General features: G+C 39.0%; 1 protein-coding gene across 6 annotated transcripts in view; it reads left to right on the top strand.

Annotated features, from left to right (window-relative positions):
• The window catches only part of LOC6633184 (lachesin), a 237,208-nt gene that overhangs the window by 128,586 nt on the left and 84,141 nt on the right, over nucleotides 1-24,481 (top strand). For all 6 annotated transcript variants that reach the window (XM_070206971.1, XM_070206972.1, XM_015170512.3 and 3 more), the window contains 5 exons: nucleotides 3,309-3,422; nucleotides 11,485-11,685; nucleotides 19,519-19,659; nucleotides 20,050-20,181; nucleotides 20,761-20,858. In XM_070206971.1, the coding sequence (XP_070063072.1) occupies nucleotides 3,309-3,422; nucleotides 11,485-11,685; nucleotides 19,519-19,659; nucleotides 20,050-20,181; nucleotides 20,761-20,858 (686 nt within the window). The remainder of the gene's footprint in view (nucleotides 1-3,308; nucleotides 3,423-11,484; nucleotides 11,686-19,518; nucleotides 19,660-20,049; nucleotides 20,182-20,760; nucleotides 20,859-24,481) is intronic.

The raw sequence follows: 24,481 nt of genomic DNA on the forward strand, positions 1-24,481 counted from the left end.
GGCGGGCACTCGAATTGAAAATTAAAATTGAATAGTTGCTCCACACAGCAAAACAACCACCTGGTCAACGAGTTTGGCAACAAGCCCCAAAACAATTCAAAATTATAAAGTAAACTTAATTTGTGATTCGTATTTCCATATACTTATATAAAAATTCCACAGTACTGGGATGCTCCTTCTGCTCGGAACATTCAATTACCAATTAATAGGAGCAGGCACATCCTGAAGAAAAGTTGCGAAAGATAATTAATGCTTTATGCTATCAAATAATTAGAAATAAAAACAAATAATGATTTAATACAGAAAATAAACCGCGATCAAATGTCCTTAAGTCTCGGCCAGTTGGGGCTCAGCACTTGAAACTCTACGCGTAAAAATATTATAGAAAATACATTTGTCTAATTAATTCAAAGAAGACCATCAATTTTTAAAATTTCTTCCGTTTTCACAAAGGGACTTGAGCTCAAATTCTTGGTATATATTGGAGGTATATTCTCCAGAAAATATAAATAGATGCCATACAAAAATTTGTTACGACTGTGTAATTTATTGGGTCTCAAATTGAATTGAATTCTAAAAAATAGGATATATTTCTTCTAAAATATAAAAAAAAAAAATAGTATGTCGAAATATTCATAAATATTCGTATCAGAATAAATTAAAATAATTTTATATTAATTATAATAACCATTTAAGTTGGTTCAGCTGTGTTAAGTTAATGGCGTTCAATATTTGAAAATGGTATTTATTGCAGACGCAAGACTTGGCAAATCATCAGCAGACAGTCGATTAGTCAGACAGTCATATCGAAAAATCCTTATGCCAGACGTTGGCAAGAAATGCTCAGAAACCTTTTTCTCTTTCTCATGACTTTGTTATAGAGCAGGAATAAAAGAACCGTAGCTGAAGTCCTTGTGCGGCGGTCCAATTAGCGAGTGTCTGTTGTAGGAGGACACGTTTGTATGTTGCTTCTGCATCTTTGGCGTATATCAGTGCCCAAGTGACAGAAAGTCATTTGGGTTATTAGCAGTCGAGTGTCGCAAAGGAGCCGAGAGACACATAGAAAGAAAGAGATAGAGCAAGATGCCGAGGGGTATGGCCGGAAACCCTTCTAATACGAACTTCAAAAGGAAAATGCCATAAGAAATAAGTTTCTTCAGCTGACATTATTTCGTTATTATCCGCATCAAGGATTCGATTGACAGGCAGGCACAGTCAGAGGCACAGGCACGTGCTGCCATCGCCTTTATCCTTGCGAAAACATTGTCTGGGGGCACAGCAGCAGGCAACAGCCAGCAGGAGGCGCCAGGACAACAACTGACAGCCGAACCGAGGCGCAGCACAGATACAAAAGAAATTATATTTACTGCTGGCCAGGAGGCAACGAACGAAAACAAAGCACACACACATACACAAATAGGCAAGTGGCAAGTGGGGCTGACGGGGCAGTACTGCTTGGCGAAATCAAATAAAATGCCGGAAACATGGCATCGAGGGCCCAAGTGGTGCCAAGTCATGTCAGGGGCCTCTGATACCGTTGAGCCTTGGCGACTTTTGCTTACCTATTTTTTTTTTCTTTTTTGATTTTTTTTTTTTTTTTGGTCGCCGCACGCATTCACGCACTCACCCACTCACTATTCACAGTATTCACGAATGTTTTCGCAGCAGATAAATACAACATTTGACACTTCATTATTGTGCCCGCAGCGTAATCGAATCAATTCCAGCTCTACTTCCAAGCCAGCCCAACCCACGTGCCTCGTCTTGTCATGGTGTCAAAAGTGCTTGACCATTCGTCGTCCTTGGTCTTGGGGTTCGTGGCCCAAGGCTCAAGCCAGCTTGGCCTGTTGACACATTCGCTTAAACGTATTAAATTGTTTGCCATCGCTATTGTTGTTGCTGCTGCTTTTGGCCAACAAGCAAAGCCTGGCATTTTATTTATACGCACTTTCGTTGTCCTTGTTGCTGTCTGCTACACGAGAGAACCTGATGCCTGATGCCCGATGGTTGATGGTTTTTTCTTTTATGTTTGTTTGTTTGCGTGCGGAAGTGCGACCAGTCCGCTCACTTTTTTCTTTCATTCCTTTTTAATACATTTTTGCACTGTCACACTTAAAGTAATCGATTACAGTATGGGTCCACTAACCGGATATGTTCGTTTCCGCTACAAATGTTGCTAGCGCCACATAATTGCGCGCCAGCTCCAGCTGTTTTGTATTGTAATTGTGACCTAATTACCCTATGATAACAAGACATTGAGGTCAATTGCGCCGTACTCTGTATATGGTTTCAAAATTGACGTAACAAATATTTGTATTCTAAGACTGTAATAATAAATCAATAACTTCCAGGCGGTAAAAATTGATTTTGTTTATTGAAAGAAGTACACCTAGACGTGGTTTAATGAAATCTATGGCTTGATCTGATGTTCAGATGTATATGTAAATTTTATGGAGGCTTTGATAGGAAAAAATTGTATTACCTGAACCTTTCCTTTTTAAGTCCCGAGTTGTACTCAATTGCAATTGCAACCCAATTCCTAGCTCAAAGATGGAGAGGTTCTCTTCACAAACCAAACCTTGAGGGGAAGAACATTTGTTTAAGCTGTCTTAAACTTTTATCTGAGTTGAAGATACACGCGGATATTTTTAAGTGTTCAAATCATTAGCTCTTCAATTACCCAAAAGCAAAATATGCCTACTTTGTGAACAGTGCATAGCCATCTTAGAGTTTGCATATTTCATTAGCTGTAAAGTAAACTTACCAAGCTTCATATAGTTATATGTGCACTTAATCCCATAAAACTCAGCAATTGAATTAATGCAAGTCCCTTGTAAAGCTGACATTGCGAAAGTTTTAATATTTAAGTGCATTTTAACACTTTGGTAGCTCAAGTACTTTCACACACACACGCACATGTACTTGCATATTGACATTTAAAATTGATTGGCAAATCAACAGCAAATGCACTAAATTATTTGTAAAGCTTTGCCAGGATATATGTGCATAAGGCTTGTCCGAAAGCAATTTGACAACTTTCATTAGCTGTGCATAATAGAGTGCACTTTATGAACTTTGCGACATTTGACAAATTTTCTCCAAAATGCCCTAAACCAATTAGCCACACACACACGCACACGGACACACGGACACACGATCTAGATGATAGATGCTGTTGGCCATAAGCCCAATAGTGCGTGACGTGTGCTCGTTGGGCTAATAATATTTGCAGTAATTTAGTTTATAGTTTCAGGCATTTCATATTTCGTATTGCGTATATTACATTTGAATTCCTTTCGCTTTTACAGCCAGCGCCCAGAGTCTGATGGCCAAGCATGAGCCCATGTTCATATCACGTTCGGAGACATTCAAATTCATAGCCGGAGATATTATAGTGCTGCCCTGTGAGGTGGCCAATACGGGTGAGTAGCCTAAATAAGTGTATGTGAATGTGTGTTTGTTGAGAATGAGTGTGAGTGCGAGTCTCTCTGTGGGTATTCTTAACTCAGTTGTCATTCAATTGCTGCGGTCTACATACTTGGGACATATGTGCATAATTAACCCTACACCATGTGATGCTGCCTTTCGGCTGACCGCAACTATGCATTAATCCACTCTGTCCAGCCTAAAATAAAAAGGATGAGCACTTGACGAGCAGCTGTCTAAGATGCGGCCTGAACACGTTTTTGTTTTCGGTTACGGTTTCGGTTTTGGGATCCACCCAAATGTTGCTTGCGCTGCTGGCATGTGCCAAGCACGTTTTTCAATTTAAATGCGGTCGTGTGTTGAGATTATTTGTACATAACAAGGATTTAGCGTCAGGACATTTATTCACATACATATACACAAATAACTATATAGCAAACCAGTCAGGTTGCGGCTGGGCGCTGTTGTCGTCGCAGTCGTCTGGACATCTTGGCCAAGTTTGTATACAAAATGCTACATAAAAACTTGGGTCCAAACACTTGGCATATATTATTCGTATGTGCAGACTTATGTGGGCGACTGTCCTGGTCTACAAATACACTGAGCAAAAATAGACAAGCATTTGGAACTTTAAACAAGCACAGTCAAGGACAATGTTAGTTGTCGAGAGAGAATTCCTTAAACAAATTCTTAGTGAACCAATTTAGTTTTTTTTTTACCGAAACTCCAAAAAACATTTATAAAACTATTCCATAATAATTTGAGTCCTTATAAAATAATGATTGTCCTTGTGAAAAATCTTTTTACTTATTTTGCCAGCATTCAGATTAATTTGTGCCTGTGATAATTCAAGTTTCTTAATCCAAAATCGAACGACAATACTTTTTAATATTTCATTATACAAAAATATAAAAAATATACAACACACAAGTAAATATTAAAAACAAAAACATCAACTTCTGTTGCAAATTTGTAGCTCGTATTTTAAGTACGTTTATTCTTGGAATAAGTAGTTTTTTCCTTATCCAAGCAAAGATCAATTTCGAATGTGGCAGCGGCAAAATCTACAATTACTTTTTGATATGCATTTTTCTGAGTGTATATTAGTATATGTGTGTATGTAAGTTTTGTGGTCATATCAACGGTTTATTAGAACCAGCATACAGAACAAAGAACATGGCATTTTCTTTGGCATATCTCATGCACTTCATTGCCCCAACGAAAGAAAATGAAGGAGTAGTAGAAAAGAAAAGAAGCGGAAGCAGGACAATGGCAACAACAACACAAACAACAACAACAATAACAACGTGGACAATGCATAGAACATTCTTGCAGAGCAGGGTATTAGAGCCACAGGCATTTGGGTAATGATAAAAAGCGAACACAGCAAGAGCAAAAGCTCAAAATGCGAAAGCAGAAGAAAAAATAAAAATAAAAAAAAGTATATAGAAGCAACGTAACCAGGTTTCCACAGCGCTATCTAATGGCATTCTATGCTAATAAAGTGCCACCATACGACAGTTTAATTAGAAACATTTCTCAAGCCTGAGCTCAACTCCAGCTGCTAAGTGCAATAATTAAAATCAAAACCGTGACGTCTTTGGGCCGTGTTCATAAGGCGCACTTTATGGATATTTAAAAAAGAAATATGTTAAGACAGGCAGCTGCTGCCGTTCTCTCATTTTTCTTGAGCTGCTTTTTATGTGTTAACCATAAAGCTAAAAACGTAATTGATAGAATTCTTAAAAACGCACTCAATCCTGCTGTTGCTGTCCCTCAACTTGCTTCAGTCCCCACCCCCACCCATTCTGCTTTCCACTCAGTATTTGTATTCGTCGCGATGATGAGCTAAATACAAAATTTATGCACATCTTCATTTTATTTTATGACGAAAGCCCATAAAATTCGAAAATCACATGAAAATGAGCCAAAATGATGAGTTTCTCTGGTGCTGTCTTGCTCTCTCTCTCTCTCTCTCTCTCTCTCTCTCTCTCTCGCACTCTGGCCTTCTCTTTCTTTTGTGCGACTGCTCATTTGCATATTATATGAAAATTCCTTTAAATACTTATTGCGGTGCTTCGCACTTTTACAAAAGTAATCTTATGTCTTGGCAAATAAGAAATATAAGCACATCTTAATATACGCACACACACGCATGCACACACTCAACACACACGCACGCACAACCAAAGCTCTCAAGTACCTGTGCAAGAGCCTGTCTAAATAAACATTGAAGCATTTCATCATTATTATGTTATCTTGTTATTTGCATTTCGTTCTTTTCTTTTTTCTTGCATATGTGCAAGGCTATTCGAGTTGCACGCTATGATAGTCTGTCTTCTGCCCTTACCTCTTCACCATTATGCCCCCACGCGCTCTATTAGAACCTATGCGTTGCTGCCTTTGTTGATATGCCAGTCGGCACTTGCGCCTGGGGCTATGCAACATAAAAGTAATTCCGCTAACACAAACACACGCAAGGACCTTGCTTTCTAGCAGCTGTACATAGCCACGCAGGCTATACCCTGTACTCAGAAAATTTTATGAAAAAAGACAAAATTAGTTTAAATTGATATAATCACTTAAGGCTTTGATTTATTTCATAATAACTAAATACATCACAGATTTTAGAATGATTATTATTTATTTTGTACTTACATATTACGTACTATTTATCTTCTGCTTTGTAAATGAAGAGTACGACGAGGCATAAGCAATCAAAACGCGTAAGGATGTGAAACATTATTGCTTTCAAATCAAAAAATCCCTAAAGGTATAGATTTTTAGATATAAAAGCAAATATGTTGAACAAATGAAAGTAAAGTAAAAAATCTGAATTTAAATTTAATCAAAGCTTATCCAAGCAAGGCTGGCTTATGCTTAAGCCTTAACTCCATAACTCAAATAATTCCATAAGAATACAAAAACAGGCATTGGAGTTGTTTAACTAAATTCCCTAATTACTCCATCAAATTTTGTTTTCAAGAGTTTCTGAATTTGCTAACAGATGGTAAAGATGATAAAGTTGTTTCTTGCGGCACACATTTGTTTAAGCAAATTTCTTGTTGTTGTTTATTTAATAATTATTTCTTCTAACAAATTTAAAAAGTACTCACACATTTACTTAAAGGCTTATAATCAACTTGTCTTTCGCACAGACACATGCACACACGCTCAATTCCTTAGGTATATTTGAATATTTGCGCTCTCATCAAATATATCAAATATAAATGGCAAGTGCTGCTGTTGAAAGGCTTGTCAAGTGCGTGGTAGAAGCTTTGTGTGTGTGGCTATTTTATGAATACCCTGTTTTTTTTTTGTAAATGTTTAAGAAGGGCTGCTGCACTAAGTATTTAACTTTTCCAATTAGTTTAAATATATTTATTTCATTTTTAAACATATGATAAATATATACATACAAATATAACGTTTTAATTTTTGATGCATAAATATTTATTTTGTAGTGTATTAACCAAAGTAAAAAAGTTAAAGTTATTACCTGAAATTATTATTTTAAATAACATTAACTTTGTTTGAGACATCATTCTGTGCTTGAAGCGGCCTGTTTAAACACTGTTTGTTTAATTTTTAAAAATATAATTTTTATTTCGTTATAAGCAACTTTCAAGTTTGGCTCACTACGTAAAACATTTTTATTTATTATTACATTTTTAAAAATATAACTATTAATTTTAATAAACGCATGTTTTAGAATATATCTCTTTCTCTACGACGCATTGATGGTATACATAAAATTCATAGCGTAGGTATAGGGTATCTGCCACTTAATCAACTTAAACTAGAGCATTCTTAAATAATTTCCAGTTAATTCTATGTGTGCGTGCTTGTGTGTTGTTATTAAAACATAAAAGCAGAGAAATTCTTAACCCTTTTGAAAATGTCAGGAACTCAAAAACTTTGTTTTGTAGCTCTCAAATAATTTGCTATTATTAATGGATAGCCAGCAAAACAAACGTATACATCTAAATCTGAAAATGCAATACGGATCGGTTTTGGTTTAATTTTCATTTGTTATTTTGCCGAGTGGATTCAAATAATTAATTGTTTTTCAAGCTGTTGTGTAACCAAAGGCCGGTGCTTAACTTGTCAGCACGCATAAGACTTTTTCCTGTTGATGGTTTTAGCCGCAACAATGGCAAAACAACTGGAACAGCAACAGCAACAGCAGCAGTGGCAGCAAAAAGTGGCAACTGGCAAACTCGAATGCAATAAAATGCAAAAAGGCACAAAAACCTCAGTTACGGCGACCACAGAGAAAACGCTCATTACGCTTTGATGGAGCGCCAGAGCCGGAGCTGGAGCTGGAGCTGGAACTGTAGCTAGAGGCGAGGCCGGAGTCGCGGTCGGATTCGGTGCCGCAGCGCTCGAAACTATTACAGAGCAACGGAAATGGAATCGTGCCGCAAAAGTTGAAGTTGTTCAAACAGCAGGACAGCAGCTTTATATAGGTAGTCGGGGCAGCAACAAAGTTTCAATATTAATGCCATTTACAGTTCTAATTTCGCTTTTTACGTACGCGCACAACACTTAACACAAACACACACACACACACACTGGCAACACACACAAGAGTTGTGCAAGAAGTTGCAGAATAATGCCATATTGAGGCAACTGCCTGGCACGCCCTCTGCCCTTGTGTGTGTGTATGGCTGTGTGTGTGTATGTGTACTTGGGTCGGCTTAGCCGCAACATCGTTTATCTTCGGGGGTCATCATCTTATAATATTGGCCTTTCCGACATGCAATAAATTGCGCTCTGGCAAACAACATGTCGGTTGGCATCTCTCTTTCTCTCTTTCTCTAACTATGTTTTGCTCGGCCAGCTCCTTGTTGCAAGTGGCACATGCCTTGTGCCTTGGCTTAACGGCAAATTGCGCATACGCACCGTGTGGCTAGTGCAAACAAACAGAGCTCGACAACAAAAGCGAATGTCGACCATATTTGAATAGCCTCTGTGTGCGCCTCTGTCTGTCTGTCTGTCTCAGTCTGAAGTGTAGAAAACTAAAATTTCGCTCTGGCTCTAAATAAGGCACGAGCACACACAAACACACACATACAAACAGCACACTGAACATGCGGCTGGCCATGGCCAACAATTTGTCCAGTTCCAGTAGGAGGCAAAACGCAAGGCCCTGTTCATGTGAGGCTAACATACAAAAGCCGAAATGCTTTTACTCTGTTTCCGCCTTAACAGATAGCCTCAGCCAGCAGAGTAGTCACTCAGCAAGTGTGTGTGTGTGTGTGTGTGTGTGTGTATGAGTGTTTCTCTTTAGTTTAGAACACTTAAACCGGAAATTGAGGCGTTTTGTGTTTTGCTTGTTTTAGTTGGATTGTTGTTATTTTAGTTAACAATTTATTTAGTTACAGCCAGCACAGTCACACACTCGCACATACACTCACACACACACACACACACACACTCGCATATACTTTTACAATTTATATGATCTCCTAAATTATTTGTGTTGCATGCATTGTTCAAGTGCCTGGCCACACTTTAAACGCCACTGCAAGAGCACACAGAATATCAGAACACCCCATACTCCCTCAAAATGACAGCTGCTCATCTCTAAGTTTTATTAATTTCCTGCTCTGACTATCAAATCTCGTAGCCAAGAGCAACCGACCTGTGGTTTCATATGCTTAACTATTATAATGAAAATTCGTTCTTTTAATATGCCACAACCCCGTTGAGCATTTCGACCCGTTATGCTAAAAAATAATCCTGGTTAGCAAAGGCGAGAAATTTAAGTTTATATTTACTTAAATTTAATGTCTGGTTTTTCTTTACTATAATAGCCTATGCTTAATTTATCAGCAATAATTTGATTGTAATAGGCATATTGAAATTTTTGAGAAATGTTGCCAAAGATGCTAAATAAAGCTAAGCGATATTGTGGAGTCCTCTTTATTATCTAATTAAATAATGTGAAGCTTTCGCCTGAATAATTTTTTAAAATATAAGCTTGAGAATTGAGTATAAAAATGCATTTTAAATTTTTTACTTATTCCTGTCGGACTTCGAATAGAAACTCGTCTTATTATGTAAAATTATAGTAAACAATTTCATAGTATTTTAGGGTATTTTTGTAGACCGCTGGAGCTGAATCCACCGACTGCATTATAAAGACCAAGTGCTGACTGCCATTGCCTGGCTGCCTTTAAGTAACTGGCAGACCAAAAGAAGACAGGCTTACACACACACACATACATCCACACCCCCTGCCCCTCAGCCAGACCACGAATTATGTTTTCCGCTCTAAAGGCAGCTGCTTGGGTTTCTCCTTCGTTTGCAGTTGCAGCTCCATGTTCGTAGTGCACGCCAACGACAGCAGGTGGCGCTAGTTTATTTATTTGCATGTGCGAATGTGAGTGTGAATCAGTTTGTGTTTGCGTGTGTGTGTGAGTGTTGCACAACACACTATACGCTTGCCTGCTGTGCCGACAGACTTGCCTGGTTGCCCTACAGCCCTTCTTCTCTACCTCTGGCTTGTTGATGTTGTTGAACTCATTGCAAATAAATACGCTTTTTGAATGCGCATGTAAATGACTTCATAAGCATTTTATTACCACCAAGTTTCACGGAGTCTATGCACACACAGGCACTCAGACACACACACACACACACTCACGCGGATAGACACATTTGTGTGCGTTGAAATCAATTTTTCCTTCATATTTCTCGCACTCTCTATATCTATTTCTCACAGTCTGTACCCTGGAATAGGCCGTCAATAATGAGCGGTGAAGCTTTAATTTTCAACACGCTTTTTGTCCCAGAAGAATACTCGAAATACTTGGCTGAAATACTCGATACCCGAGCGTATCGAAATTGTTGTTTTAATTTTTAATGAGCGCCATTCGCGGAAGTCATACATCATTAGTAGCAAATCCGGACAACTTCAATTTCAATATGTGGGCGCACAGCCGGAGCGCCCCCAATGACTGCCTCATACACCGTGTTACAGCGGCACGTGATGCTCAGTGCGAACAGACAACGCACAACATTCAACACATAAATTGAACAAGCGGAAAATTATACGGGAGTCCTCGACTGCTGATACCCTGTAATCAGCAACGACTTTATTCTATAGATACAAACATCATTCTGATCATTTATTTAGGCAGCGGCTCAGCTTCTACTTTGTTTACTCTCATCGTGTGAAAGATGAATTCTTCAATAACTGATCTGTTTTATGTGCGATCGGTATAAAATTATCTAGGCCTAAATATGCTGTTCATGTAAATTAATGTATGGAAAGTTTCATTTGTCTTACCTATAAAATAACATAAATTTCAAATTAATTATCTTTCTTTATATAATGTGCAAGATATGCACGAGCACCCGGGACTACACAAGTTTCTGTCAAACACAAGATCGTATTACTTCTTTTCCCTATTACAATTTTGTGCACATTTGTGCAGAATAGCAGTGTATCCTTTTTGCCCTTTTATAATGGGCTTAGGGTATAAAAAAGAATCACAATTAATGAGTTCGATGAATGCGCCATGGAGTATGTCTGTCTGACTTGCTGTCTGTCTGTCTGTGCTTACATCCTGTCTCTTTCTGCTTGCTTTCAGCCTGTTGAAAGCCGCTTTTCATGCCCTTTTCCCTTTCCGTTTGGCATATCGAGTGCCTGGCATATGATTGCAAATGCCGCACATTAGCGGATATCAAGTGGGTGTTATTGAGTGTATGTGTCGCCATACAACAGCCCCTGTCACTCCCTTCCCCACACACGTAACCCCTCTGTATGTGTGTGGTCTGATGTTGTGCGCGAGTCCATGCCAAATTGAATTTCTAGCCTTTTAGATCTTTTGAAATGCCTTGTAATTGAGTCATTTGAATTCTGACTTTTCAATTTATATTGCGAGTGTACTACAGTGGGCGTGTGTATGTGTGTGTGCGTGATTGAACTTAATTTAAGTGATTGCCCTCTCGCATTTACCAATTAACTTGAAGCAGACAAGACGCAATTATAGCTCACGCTCAAACTGATTTTTTTATATGTTTTTATTTAACTTGTATTCATTGCAGAACCCTATGTGGTTGCCTGGAAACGTGGCATTGCCATTTTAACCGCCGGCTCTGTAAAGGTGACGCCCGATCCGCGCGTCCGTTTAGTGAGCGGATTCAATCTACAGATACGTGACGCTGTGCCCCAGGATGCTGGCGATTATATATGCCAAATTGCCACGATGGAACCGCGGGAAATAACACACACCGTCGAAATACTGGGTGAGTGGTCCAAAAACCAACCAATTGCAATTTGCACTTGTGCTCATATTTTTGAGCGAAAAATATGCATATTCTTCTTTAATTATTATGCTTGTTGACGGCATTCAATTTTTTTTATAGAGTGTGAGCAGAGTATGTTTTTGATCAGTAGCAATATCAAAAGCCGAGTCGATTTAGCCATGTATTGCTACCCGGCTCTCAGTTTACAGACTGATACTATGTCATATTCTGGAGCTATTATCTAATCTTTACAAACCAGGATAATCGTATCAGTACCCCCACCAGTATATCATATAGCTCACTAAAAAATCGGCGGAGAAAAAGAGAGAGAGAATTATATAATTTTTTGCATACGTAAAAAAAGCTCTATATGGGTATTTAATCTCTGGTGTGCCAAAGATAGCTGTTCCTTCAGGGGGTATTCTTATTGTGTCTCTGACCTCATAAAGTATATATATTCATGGTCGCCCGTCAGTATGTGTCTATGCGAACTGTCTCTCAGTTTTCATTCATTATGAAACTCTGCAGAAGTTCCCCTTTCCTTTTACACACAGAGTCGGTACCGCTTGGATCGGACCATTATATCATAAAGCTGCCATCGATCGAAATATATTTTTTGCATAAGAAACTTAATTGTTTGCCAAAACATCTTGACCTGCATTTACAAGTTTCACTATGCTCCCTACATAGTGGTAAATCTTATTAACGTCGGACAACTAAATCATATAGCTCCCATTGGAACAATCAGTCGAAATGTGGGTTCTTGTATGAACAATTTTTTGTTTCTTGACAAAACTCGGCATGCTCCTCTCTTATATGGAACATCCTATCAACATCGGACTCCTAAATCATATAGCTGCCATAGGAACGATTGGTTAAAAATGAGAACCATTTTCATTATGATATGGTTGTGTCTGCAAGGGTATTAAAACTTCGGCGTGTCGAAGATAGCCCTTCTTTCTCGATTTCATTGTTATGCAAATTATTTGAGAGTTTGAATTTTGCGATAGTTCCTTTGCTTTCGTTTTTTATGGCCAAATTTATGCGGCTCGCTCTCACAAATCACTTGGGTCCATTGTGCTAGGCTACATCATTTGGACATGTATGTGTGTGTGGCTCAAATTAACATATCCTTAGATCCTTCCGACTGGCCCACTCAAATATGCTAAGCAGCTGAGCTGCAATTTGGCGGCTTTATGGCCACAGATTCAATAGGGATTCTTTTAGGGCCAGCGGAAAAATCAAAACTAATCTGCCATTTGCCCGCCCGCACCGTTGCAGCAAGCATCAGATCTAACAGACTTCAGATTCCCTTTACTGGCTGTCGATGCAAATTTCAGGGAATATTCCCCACTACACACCACTTCGCCCTCTTTCTATGTCTGTCTCTGCTCCAGGCTCTTAACTACTTCCTGTCCCGACAACGCATTTTGTGCCTAACAAGCGTGCGTTTCTCTCTGTTCTGCTCAGCTCTATTCTGTTCAGGTCTGCTCTTTAGTCTGCCCTTTGCTCTGCTCGCATCTTGTTGCTGCCTTTGTCTACTTCCTGGTCCTGCCCTTATCCTTATTCCTGGTCTACCCTGCTGTTCCTGCTTTGTGGTGGAGCGTCTTCTAATCAGCAATGATGAATAATTTGCATATATTTTCCCCCACAATTACAATGTTGCCTTTTTATTTGCATACGCCACGCCCCTCACTGGCTCTGCTTCAGGCACTGTTAACACTTTTCCTGACTTGGGGAGGGTGTGCGTATGTCTGTGTGTGCAGCGCATGCAGATTGCGATAGAATTCCCAAAATCTCCAAAGTGTAGCTTCGCCTCGGCTCAACTGGAAGCTCAGCGCCTGGTGCCTATGCGTTCTGCTTGGCAAATAGTTGACTGCAGTTGTTATCATTAAAGATGTCCTGAAGCGTGTGTGCAAATACTTTAAAAACCTTACACTCCACTTTGCTGGCCTATAAAAAATGTATATTTATTTGAGCAGCAGCAAAAAATCGACGCACACAACTTTTTTCATTTGTCATTGAAACTTGGTCCTGGCTGAGAGCTGATCCTGCCGCTGCTGCTGCTGATGGGGCTGGCTGGCATTGCCACAAACAAACATTAAACAATGACTGGCTATAGCTGCTCAATGACTGGCCCGGCTGGCATGGGGAGAGGCGACCGTCGACAACGACAACAAAAAAAGTCGATTATTGAAAAGTTTTGTTTATTTTATGTGTTTATTATGCGCTCCGTTTGCCAAATAATGATCATGGCCAGAAATATTTCGTTTATTGAACTTTAGCAGCGCACGTAAATTGTTGCCCCGCCGTGCCACCACCACAACCACACACCCACAAAAAAAGCCAACCCCCTACTTTGGTGGGCTCTAGTGTTTTTGGTACCAATTCCCGCATTGTTGTCAAAGGAGAAACAAGCAAAATAATGCGCTGTCGAAGTTTTTATAGGCTCAGCAGCAGACACCCCAGAATACCGAACTCCCCCGTCCCCCTCACACCACACACTCAATATGTGCGCGAATATAAATTTCATAAAGTTTGGCCCGCTCTGGCATTTTGGCTCGCCAGCTTTTACGAGCGTAAATTACTTTCAGTTTGGCCTCCACACTAAAGATGAAAAAATAATGTGCACCCGGCAAACTTTTGCACTTGTCCTTACTGCCGGGCAGCGGCCTGAACTGCTGCGCACTTACAAAGACATTAGCCGAACGATGGGCCCCAAAGCTGGCCAAGTGTAGCGGACCACAATAAACAGCAATGCCCGAAGCCAACGGCTCCAAACTTTGCCAGTTGACAAATCTTTTAATGCAGCCAACAAAAAAAAAAAAACAGAAAATGATGCCCAAAATCGGAATAACTGGCAGCTAGTAGACATTTATTTACACTGTGTCACATGCTTGGTTGCAAGCATGTGTGACATGCCGCACAATTTTTATGCTAAGGTGCTGAGGCTAGTTATAGTTGATCGAACTGCAACTCGTAGCAGACTAAGCATTCGAAATTTGAAGATTGAAAAGTTGAGGAACAGTAATACTGTTGCAATTGTTCTGATTTCACACTAATTTAATTCAAATTAAATGTGAATGCTTACGGAATAATAATCACAAAGAAAATAGCTGCCTGCTGTGCTGAGTTCTTTGAGGTTCAAATTAATTGTTCCATTTTGAATATTGCTTTGATGGTTTTCCGATTTCTTAAAGTGTTCTGGCTATAAGGATAACAGCAAATGAATATCGATCATGATAAAATATTTAAACAGATATAAATTTCCAAAGTAAAAACTATTTTTAATAAATACTTTGGTTAAATGGGCAGTTTAAATAAAAAAATTCGTTTATGCTTCCAAATCTGTTTGGAAACAGTTAAGTGGAAGTCAATATATTATTTTATTTAGAAACATTGATCCCAAATCGATATATTTGAAACAAAGTTGAACATCTATAGTTAACACCTTTTGCTTAGCATTTGTCTCTCGAGATTTCATATCCACTATTTAAGAGTTCCAAAAGAAAGATATAAGAAATATATATATAGTAAGATTGCGCAAACAGGCATTTATTATACTTTATGGTATGGGAGATACCTCATGTTGGCTATTGCATGCATTGGCAAAACTTTTTCAAACTCCGTTTTAACCAATTTCAATAGTTAGGTCTAGGTCGAACCCATATCCCTCTCTGGCATTTTATAGGCTAATTGCATTAAAAAATCGAAGCCCACTGTGCCAGGATCTTTGCTGCAAAATCAACTGCAATTTGTGGCTTTAAGGCTTTGACATTTCTGGATTTAATGCGCGTTTGCTGTTGACATTATTCAAATGATGGCTTGCGTTTAATAAAACCCAATTTTGACCATTGACATGTGTCAGCCCAATGTCCATTAGCCTACCCGGACGCAGCGACTTGCTACTGCCAACCGCTTGCCACCCACTCGTGACCAATGTCTGACCACAGAACATTAAGTTATGTGGCCGTCGTGCGGTCAGCTCTTGTGGTCATTTTGTCATTTTTATTGTGAACATTGATGAACGCATGTAATGACGTAATGAGTTAATGGCGTCATTGTTACAACTGTTACCTTAATTTACGGCTGCAGCGGGCAAGCGTGCGACTTAATGCCACATGTTTAGGGGCGGGGCTTTAAAAGGGCGTTCTGCCAGCTAGCTCCGTAAGCCGCTTAAAGTCTCGAACATGCGCCTAATTAGAGCCACGATCGACGGCCTCAACAATCGCTGGGCTTTTCGATTGGAAAGCATGATTATTATCAATCTGGACGGAGAATAAAGCCACACGATTGAAAATTATATGGCCAATATGGCAAATACAATTGTCCGAAAAACCACATACACACAGACACACAGGCAAACGTATGTAAAGGGGCGTGGCACTATAGACAACCAGGCAGCATTTAATTATGTGCAGCAGCCCAAACAACAACAGCAACAGAATTAATAATAATAGTTGTGCAGTACAATAACAATGGAGACAAGGACGCAAAGAGATAGATAGAGAGGGAGAGAAAGAGAAAGAGGCGCCCAATTGCATGCATGCAAAACAATATGCAATAAAGAAGAGATTCGGGTGAGGAAGAGAAGAAGAGAGGCAGGAGAGACGGACGGCGCAAGTGTTTGGCCAACTTTCTTTGGATACTTGAGACAAATTACCAACACAATGGCAAGTAAATTGCAAGGATATGCCAAAGGGATATATGCAAGGATATGCAAGGATATTGCCTGGCACACAAAATGGCCAGGATGCTTGTCCAAAGTGAACCAACAATTAAACGGCCTGGCAAAATACCATTCGCAAGCACTAGGGATACCGTTTAAGTTTTAGCACTCAACTTTGCCAACTAACTATGGATTTAAATTACTTAGCAGAGAGAAGCTCAAGCCACGCTCCATGCCCTCAGTCTAATCGAACTGTGCAACTTTTAAAGCCACAAAACCAAACGTTGAAGTTGCTGCTAGCGAAATAAGGCTTAAAATCAATATGCACACTTAGAAAAATAACGACAGCCTTCTACTCAATTCAGAACATTAAAATTTACTAAATCTCGGACTATATAATCATCATCGGGCGTTAAACTGCCTGAGTCAGCGAGTCAGATAGCAGGCTGGATGTAGCTGTAGATATTAATGAAGCGTATAAAAGTTGTTCTTTTTTTTTAATTTTTGAAGAACTTTTCGTGCCCTGAAGTTACTAAATACTAGGCCCAAATATGAAATATGACTTAATAAAATGTTGCTGTGGAAATTGAGGTTTACGCGTTTAATCATATTTACATATTTTGTTCCTTAGCCGAGATTTTTTGTTTGTTTTTGTATTAAATTAGCCGTTTTATGAGATCAAAGATGATTTTTGCTTGAGAGCGAATATAATTGAAATACTTTTTACACTCTAAAATTACTAATTATACTGAATTCTATATAATGTTTATCCAACTATATATCTATCAATCTATCTAAGTAAGAATAATTTGTCTTAAGAGCTTGGCTTCATACCTGAAAAGGTGAGCTCGAACAAGCTGTGATATTTAATACTTTCATTGGGAGCGTTTAGAGCAGCGATTAATTTTTTGAATATATGTCGTTTAGTTAAAGTATATTTAATCTTAAAATATTTAATTTTAAAATAAAAATGTGTTTAAAAGAACGGCCATATTCTCTGTGTGTATATTGTGTGTACAATTTGTAAGTATGTAATTGTGAGCTTGTAAATGTCCGCAAGTTGCCTCAAAAGCTGCTGCTGCAGCAGCGGATATTGTGGCTACTGCGGCATCGTTTGCCATGAAAGAGCTCGCTTATTAAAATTGTTGACTACCAGCCCTAGCCCCAGTTCCAATCCCAATCCCAGTCGCAGTTTCAGTACCAGTACCAGCCACTTGCCCTCCACCCACACCCGCCCACTGTCAGGCAGCGATTGGCATCGCATTAGTCGTCATCTGCATGACATTACATGCCGCAATCCACGTATTACATGCCACACACACGCAAGCACACACGCACGCACATACATAGAGAAGTCGAAATGAACTGCTCTGTAAGTCGTCAACTGCCTTACAGTTATGACCATGGTATCCGGGGCATTGAAACGAGTGCTCATATTATTTATTGAATTCAATATGCGACTTCAGCCCGCTGACGGCTGTCGGGCATAAAGTCTCACCAAAGCGTGAAATTATTGAAAATATATCTATCTATGTACATCCACAGTAAGAATGCCCCCTGGCTGGCGCACATACACATACAAGTGCAGCTAAAGATAGCAATAGAGCTATAGATAGAGAAACTGTTAGACACAGCGCGTCCTTTGGTCCTGTGCAGAACAAACAGACAACGACTTTATTGTGAGCTGCAGCTTCAGTCCCTGGGCGGCATGTCCTTTTCATTTTTATTTGCCTTCATCTAGTCTTGTTTTACTCTTTTATTTTATTTTTTGAGGTTTAGTTTTGGATGTGCGCCATGGTGCCATGATTTATTATAGTCGCATGCAGATTTGCCAGCATATCATTTTGCTATATATATATATATATGTATATATAAATATATATAAATATACTAATATATTTGTATATATCTGAGTTCTATATATCTGCAACTCTTTCTGCGGCCTTAATAATCAATTTTAATTTTCTTTCAAATGCAAATATGCAACTCTCGCATTGCGTTGCCTTCCTGTTGTCTCGGCTTCTTTCTATTTATTTTGGCCAAAGCAATGGCATCTGTCTATTATATTGCAAATTCGTTGCCAGAAATTGCATCAATCAAATGCATTTTGTCACAAATTTGGTTGAAAAACTCTCTCGAATTGAATTCATATGTAAGGCGTTCTATGCAAAACCGAATTAGCAAAATAAAATAAAATTAAAGTCACGTGTGTTGAGTGAGCGACTAGCTCATACCCCGTACTCGCTTACGGCAGCTTTTTAGCTGACTTTGTTAGCCTGAATTATTTATCAAATCCTCATTATAAAGAAAATGTCTGCTTGAATTCGTTTTGTACTTATTAATAAAACTTTTTTAGATTAAAAGCTTATCTAGTGCTCTTCCAAGCTTTAAAATTAAGGCAGAAAAAAACAAAATTGTGAGCTAAGCTATAAACAATAATATATACAACATTCGAAGGTCATTTGCCTGTTATACACCCTTGCACAACCTAATGCCACACTATTTGCTCATGCGCATAATTACAGGGCATCAAATGAAATGTACAAAACTGAGAATCAGATTAAATCCACAGCCTAACTTTCGTCCCCAACACAAGTAGCTGCTTGCAGCCAAAATATTAGAATGCCTTAAAAACAGGCCCGCAGGCGTGGTCCTTGCGCATGTATTTGAATGCGATGCCACCAAGCCGACATGGTCGTAATTTTTCTGAACAGTTGTAAAATAATTTTGGCCACAAATATAAATAAATTCGGGGCTGAAATTAAATAAAATGGACCAGCCAACAATTGGCAGCCGCTCCAGTCGCAGTCTCAGCCTCAGTCTCAACCTCATTCTCATTGACATTCACATTCTGGGAATGTGGCTCGTTCCACATGCGTAACCGCCATTTTGCACTCATTCAATTTGCATTTGTGCGCATATTTATTCAAATTGTTTGTCGTCCTTGGTCCTTGATCCTTGGCCAGGGCAGCTGGGCTTTGCATATATTTTAGCTCTATGTAGAACTGGACGCTGGGCAGTCATTGTTTTTAGCCGAAAGCAGATACTACCTCGACTACTGGCCATTTCTAATGTGTTTTTCCATTCACTTTCTGCCCGTCTCTGTTTTGTTTTGTGCTGTTTTTTTTTTCTATATTTATTTTTTGACTGTGTCCTTTTTGCAGTACCACCGAGGATTCATCACATTAGCACCGGCGGACATTTGCAAGTCAAAAAAGGTTCATCAGTGCGCATTGAGTGCTCGGCCTCTGGTAATCCAACGCCAAATGTGACTTGGAGCCGCAAAAATAATATTTTGCCCAACGGTAAGATTTTGCATAAGTAGGCCAAGCGAACGAACATACCAAAAAATAAAGAAGTTCCCAACCAGCCATCAACTGGTCAGCTATCCAACGGGCGGCGCAAATTAAAATTATCAAATATAACAAAAAAAAAAAAAAAAAAAGGAAATGTGCAAAAGTAAATGAATATAAAAACTTAAACAATTTCCATAAAAATAAAAAGCCAATGAAATTATTTGGAACGCATTGCCAACGCCCCGACGTCCTGCCGCCGCGCCTCTTCTTTTATTATTAAATACAATCCCAGTCTGGCTGGTTGGTTGGTTGGTCTTTCCTTGTAATTGGCTCTGTCATTTCTTCGATGGCCACATTGTATTGACTCCTGGTCTTATGTTTCCTTTTTGATATTTACAGGCGAGGAGAAACTACACTCGCACGTCCTGTCAATCGAAAATGTGGATCGTCATAAGGGCGGCGTCTACATATGCACCGCCAACAATGGCGTCGGCCAGCCCGCATCCAGCCAGGTCGTGCTGCACGTCTTATGTAAGTAACAGTCACATCCTGCCAAAGTCCTTCTGTGTCTTCTTCTCTTTCTCTCCCACTCCGCGTGTGCGAGTGTGTGTAAATGGTCCGTGTGCGCCTGAAAGCGAAACAAATTAATTTGACTTCAGTTGCCGCAACACCAATTGCTAGACACTTCAATTTATTTTGAAAACTGATTTCAATGGTTATTGGCCGCGCTGAAAACTACTTAGACATGCGCCTTTGGCAATTGCCATTTACACACACCGTACGGTGAAGACCAACCAGCAACTACTTCGGCTTGCAATTATGGGAAGTGCCGTGTCGGACCGACATTTATTTAAAAATTTATATGCAATTTCGATGAAAGTCTGTGGCAAAGGTTATTCCATACAATTTTCCAGCGCTGCCAACAACTAATTATATAGGGCAGCAGAACGCCGCAGACCTCCTCCGGAGATGTGCCATTGATTTTTGCCTTTGTTTTATTTTATACGTTTTCTTCTTCTTGCTTTACGTTTGCTTTCTATGTTATTCACTAATTTCCTTAATATTCTCCGAGACATAACAAAAAAATATGCTTATATATACCCCTTACAGATCCGCCAGAAATCTCCGTGGAGCGTCCCGTTGTCTTCTCCGGCGAGGGGCACGAGGCGATGCTGGTCTGCATCGTGCATGGCGAAACACAGCCTGAGGTATGTTTTAATTAAATTTGCCGCATAAATTTTCATTTACGCGCTGGCGCTCACTTGGACATAAAACAGCAGAATCTACCACAAAATCCATTAATATATACACACACACACACACACACACACATGCGCATACATATACTACATTTGCAGGCACTGTTGCCAGCTCAAGAACAATCGAGGCAATGCCGAAAATTGGAAGATAAATTCATATGTACCATTCTTTTTGGGGCTTAAATGCTCTAATCATCTTTGGCAACAATTGCATCTCAATTTGGCAGCAAAGCGTGCGCAGTTCGTACTCAAAAGTATATCAAAAACAATTCCAATCATCTGACGCGACATTAATTAAAAGTCTGCAAACGGCAAATTGAAGTGCTGCACAAAGCATAATTTTATCCAAACATGGAACGAATACCTCACACAAAGCAGCTGCATAAGCTAACAAAGAGCGTTAATCAAAAAATTACTAATATAAAAGCTCTTTGGCATGTCGAACTTTAAATACCCTTAACTCTAAAATATTTGCATGAGTCTTTGAAATCTTACAAAATGGATGCAACTGTACGATTATTCACTTGATGGGACTTTGCTTGGTCAATTTGTGTTTTCTATTTCTGGCTATACTCATGCTAATCACATCACATGTTATGATAGTTTTCTCCTACGAGCTTTTAGGTCGCGACTTGGCCAGAAAGTCCCTTTACATAAATATATTTTTTCCGTCTGACATACTCATTTTTTGGCATAATCTTTGAATTTTGCGATATTTTAATACAAAAATTTAATTTATATAAATCACACATTATATATATTAAAAACTTTCTATAAATAAACTATCGAATATTGCACGGCCTTGACCGTGCAACGTTTTGTGCAACAAATTTTAAATAATTCATGAAAATGAGTTTGACGTCGATCGGATAGTAAACAAAACAGTTCCATTAAATTTTCCACACATGCGGATTGAATTTCCCGAAAGCCCCTCTTAACGTTCACATGCATCACATAATGTAACTACAAGGAAAATTACAACTTCCTCGGTCTTACGGTATGGGTTGTACGTTTATCACCAATCCGTCAGTCAGTCTGCCAAGACAAACAGTTTCATATAAAGAGATATTTCTCAATACATAATTAATGCGTATTTTTATGCCTGGCATATTTTGTCAAAGAGAATTATTATACCCATTAAAAGAGTATTATAAACTGAAAGAATATGGATATGCTTAAACGCACACATATATATGGGCATAACATTTTTTTGCTGCTGGGCAATTTTTTATTATAGAGAAGTATTTATTTTTGTGCTTTGTGCCTTTGCCGACATTTAAATTAATACGCTTGGCTATAATTCAAAGTAAAATTGCGGAAGTTGCCAAAGCGGAAGTGTGAAGCGGCGAACAGCCAAAAAGGGAGCAGTAGCCAGACCAGAGCAGAGCAGGGCAAAAAAATGCTTTCAAAAAGCTGAAACAGACAGGCAGTGAGAAAGAGAGAAAGAGTGAGTGTGTGAGTATGTTTGTGTGTGTGTGTGCGTGCTTGTGTTGTAATGTGTGAGACCGAGAGAGCGCTAAATAATGACTAGAGACCGCAAATGTCAATGCTTAAAATTATACAGCGTCGGTTCGCTTCAGTTTGCTCGGACACTGAGTGACTCCGCAACCTCTTGCAGGCGCCCCTTACCATTCACCTAAGACCCCCCGCTGGTTCTACGAATTTTTGGGGCGTTACATTACGTTTTTATGCTATTTAATTTTTCACATTTTTTGTGTGCTCGTTTTGTGGCCGCAGAAGAGTTGACTCTGTACTTTCCCAGAAAAAGCGCCAACTACTTATTTACTTTTTTTTTTATTTTTGTTTTATTTTTGCTTCGTTCTCTCTTTGCCACAACTCGTTGCAGTTGAGTTCTACAGCTCTTTGTTTGTGCTGCTGGACACATTTCATTATACGACAAGTTGCACGCCTTACGCCTGCCTCACATTCTACATGCCAAAGGGGGTGGGCGGAGCGATTGCTTGCAGATGGGCATGGCATTTGTAGTCTTTGAGAATGGCATTTCCTCATGCAATTTTTACCAGCAGCCCTTCGATAGCCGCACCCCCTCGCATTGCCCACTTGTCATTTGCTGTTTTATGACTCTAGTTGAATGTATACAATTTAACGCTTCGTTCCCGCTGCCTGTTCATGCCACACGGCAGGCAGCACGCTAACGAGCCTTGCAACTTGCAACAGCTCACAGCGTGTGCCTGCCTTACAAATTTGTATATTTCCAGTAGCCAACCAACGAAAGTTTCTGCCCTCCGCTGTTGATAAACTGTGTTGCAACACTGCCCTGCAGCAATACAAATCCCTTGTACAAGACGTATCAAAAAGTTGTGGTTGTATCTGCCTCAGCCGGAGAAGGCATATGCGAATTAATCAGGCATATGTGTGTGTATATAAATATTCTTGAACATCATCAAAAGCCTTCTGTAATGGTAAATGTGTGTGTCTTAAGCAGTTTAAGGAGCCGAAAAAATGGTATATATAAAAATGTGTGTAAACCCTAATTAGACGACAGCTGAGGATACTTTATTTTCTTAAAATATGTGCAACGCGTTGAAGTTACAGCAATTATATGGTGTACATGAGCTTTATTTGTATTTGAATATAATGTTTCTTATGTTTCTTATGTTTCTAATTAAATTAGTCAGCTTTCATGGTATTAATATCGGAACGTTGCTCAGTAATTTCGAGCTTCATTGTGCTTTAAAGACATGAGCAACATCTTATTTGTATCGAACTTACCTATTAGAAAGGCTGCTAAAAAGTGTCTGAAAGAAAACTAAAGAGAGAGTTAACATCTGCTATTAGTATGCAGTCCTTATCATACGTGTATTATCTTCAATATAAAAAAAGTAATTGCAATGCAAACAAAATATGCAGTATAAGTATGTTGTACGCACAATAGACGTATAATACGTACAGCAAGCTGAAGCGTCAGGTTTTCAATGTATGTACACTTATGTACAATAAATTAAAGACATGAAATGTTAGATAAATAGCATGCTTGGCTTTTCTATTGGACAACAGGGGGTAACTTGCCAATGAAATACCTTTCATTTTTTTTCTCGGGTTTCTTAATTAATTATTTCACATGCTGATTGCAAAGCAGCATATATTAAATTAATTTATATGTCAAAGGTGGCAATTTCACAATAATATTTAGGAATTTTGCCGTAATTATCAAAAGAAATAATATGCATTTCAAGCACTGCGAAGTACTTTTGTTATTACAATTGTGGTTAATAAAGGACTCAAATAGCTACGTATTATTGACTTATGAAATACTTTGGTTGATTAAATCACAAATTAATTACAAAGAGTGCAGTTACATTGAACAATTATTAGGAAATGTGACAATTGGCAGGCCTTATAAATTGATGAATTGCCGACTTGTTGAGTTATTTGCGGAAGTCCATTGATAGTGATTGATATTATGCAGCACGTTGGCTGTGCTGCAGGTTGGCGTGGCATGTGCATCACAGAATGTTGCGGCATGACGCATTTTTAATTATGCTTTGACAATGGCTGCCCGCAATAATAAGCCAAATGACGCAAGTTGTAGAAAATCCGCCAGCTCTCTG

The sequence above is a fragment of the Drosophila virilis genome, chromosome 2, assembly GCF_030788295.1.
Source record: "Drosophila virilis strain 15010-1051.87 chromosome 2, Dvir_AGI_RSII-ME, whole genome shotgun sequence".
NCBI classification, from domain to species: Eukaryota; Metazoa; Arthropoda; class Insecta; order Diptera; family Drosophilidae; genus Drosophila; species Drosophila virilis.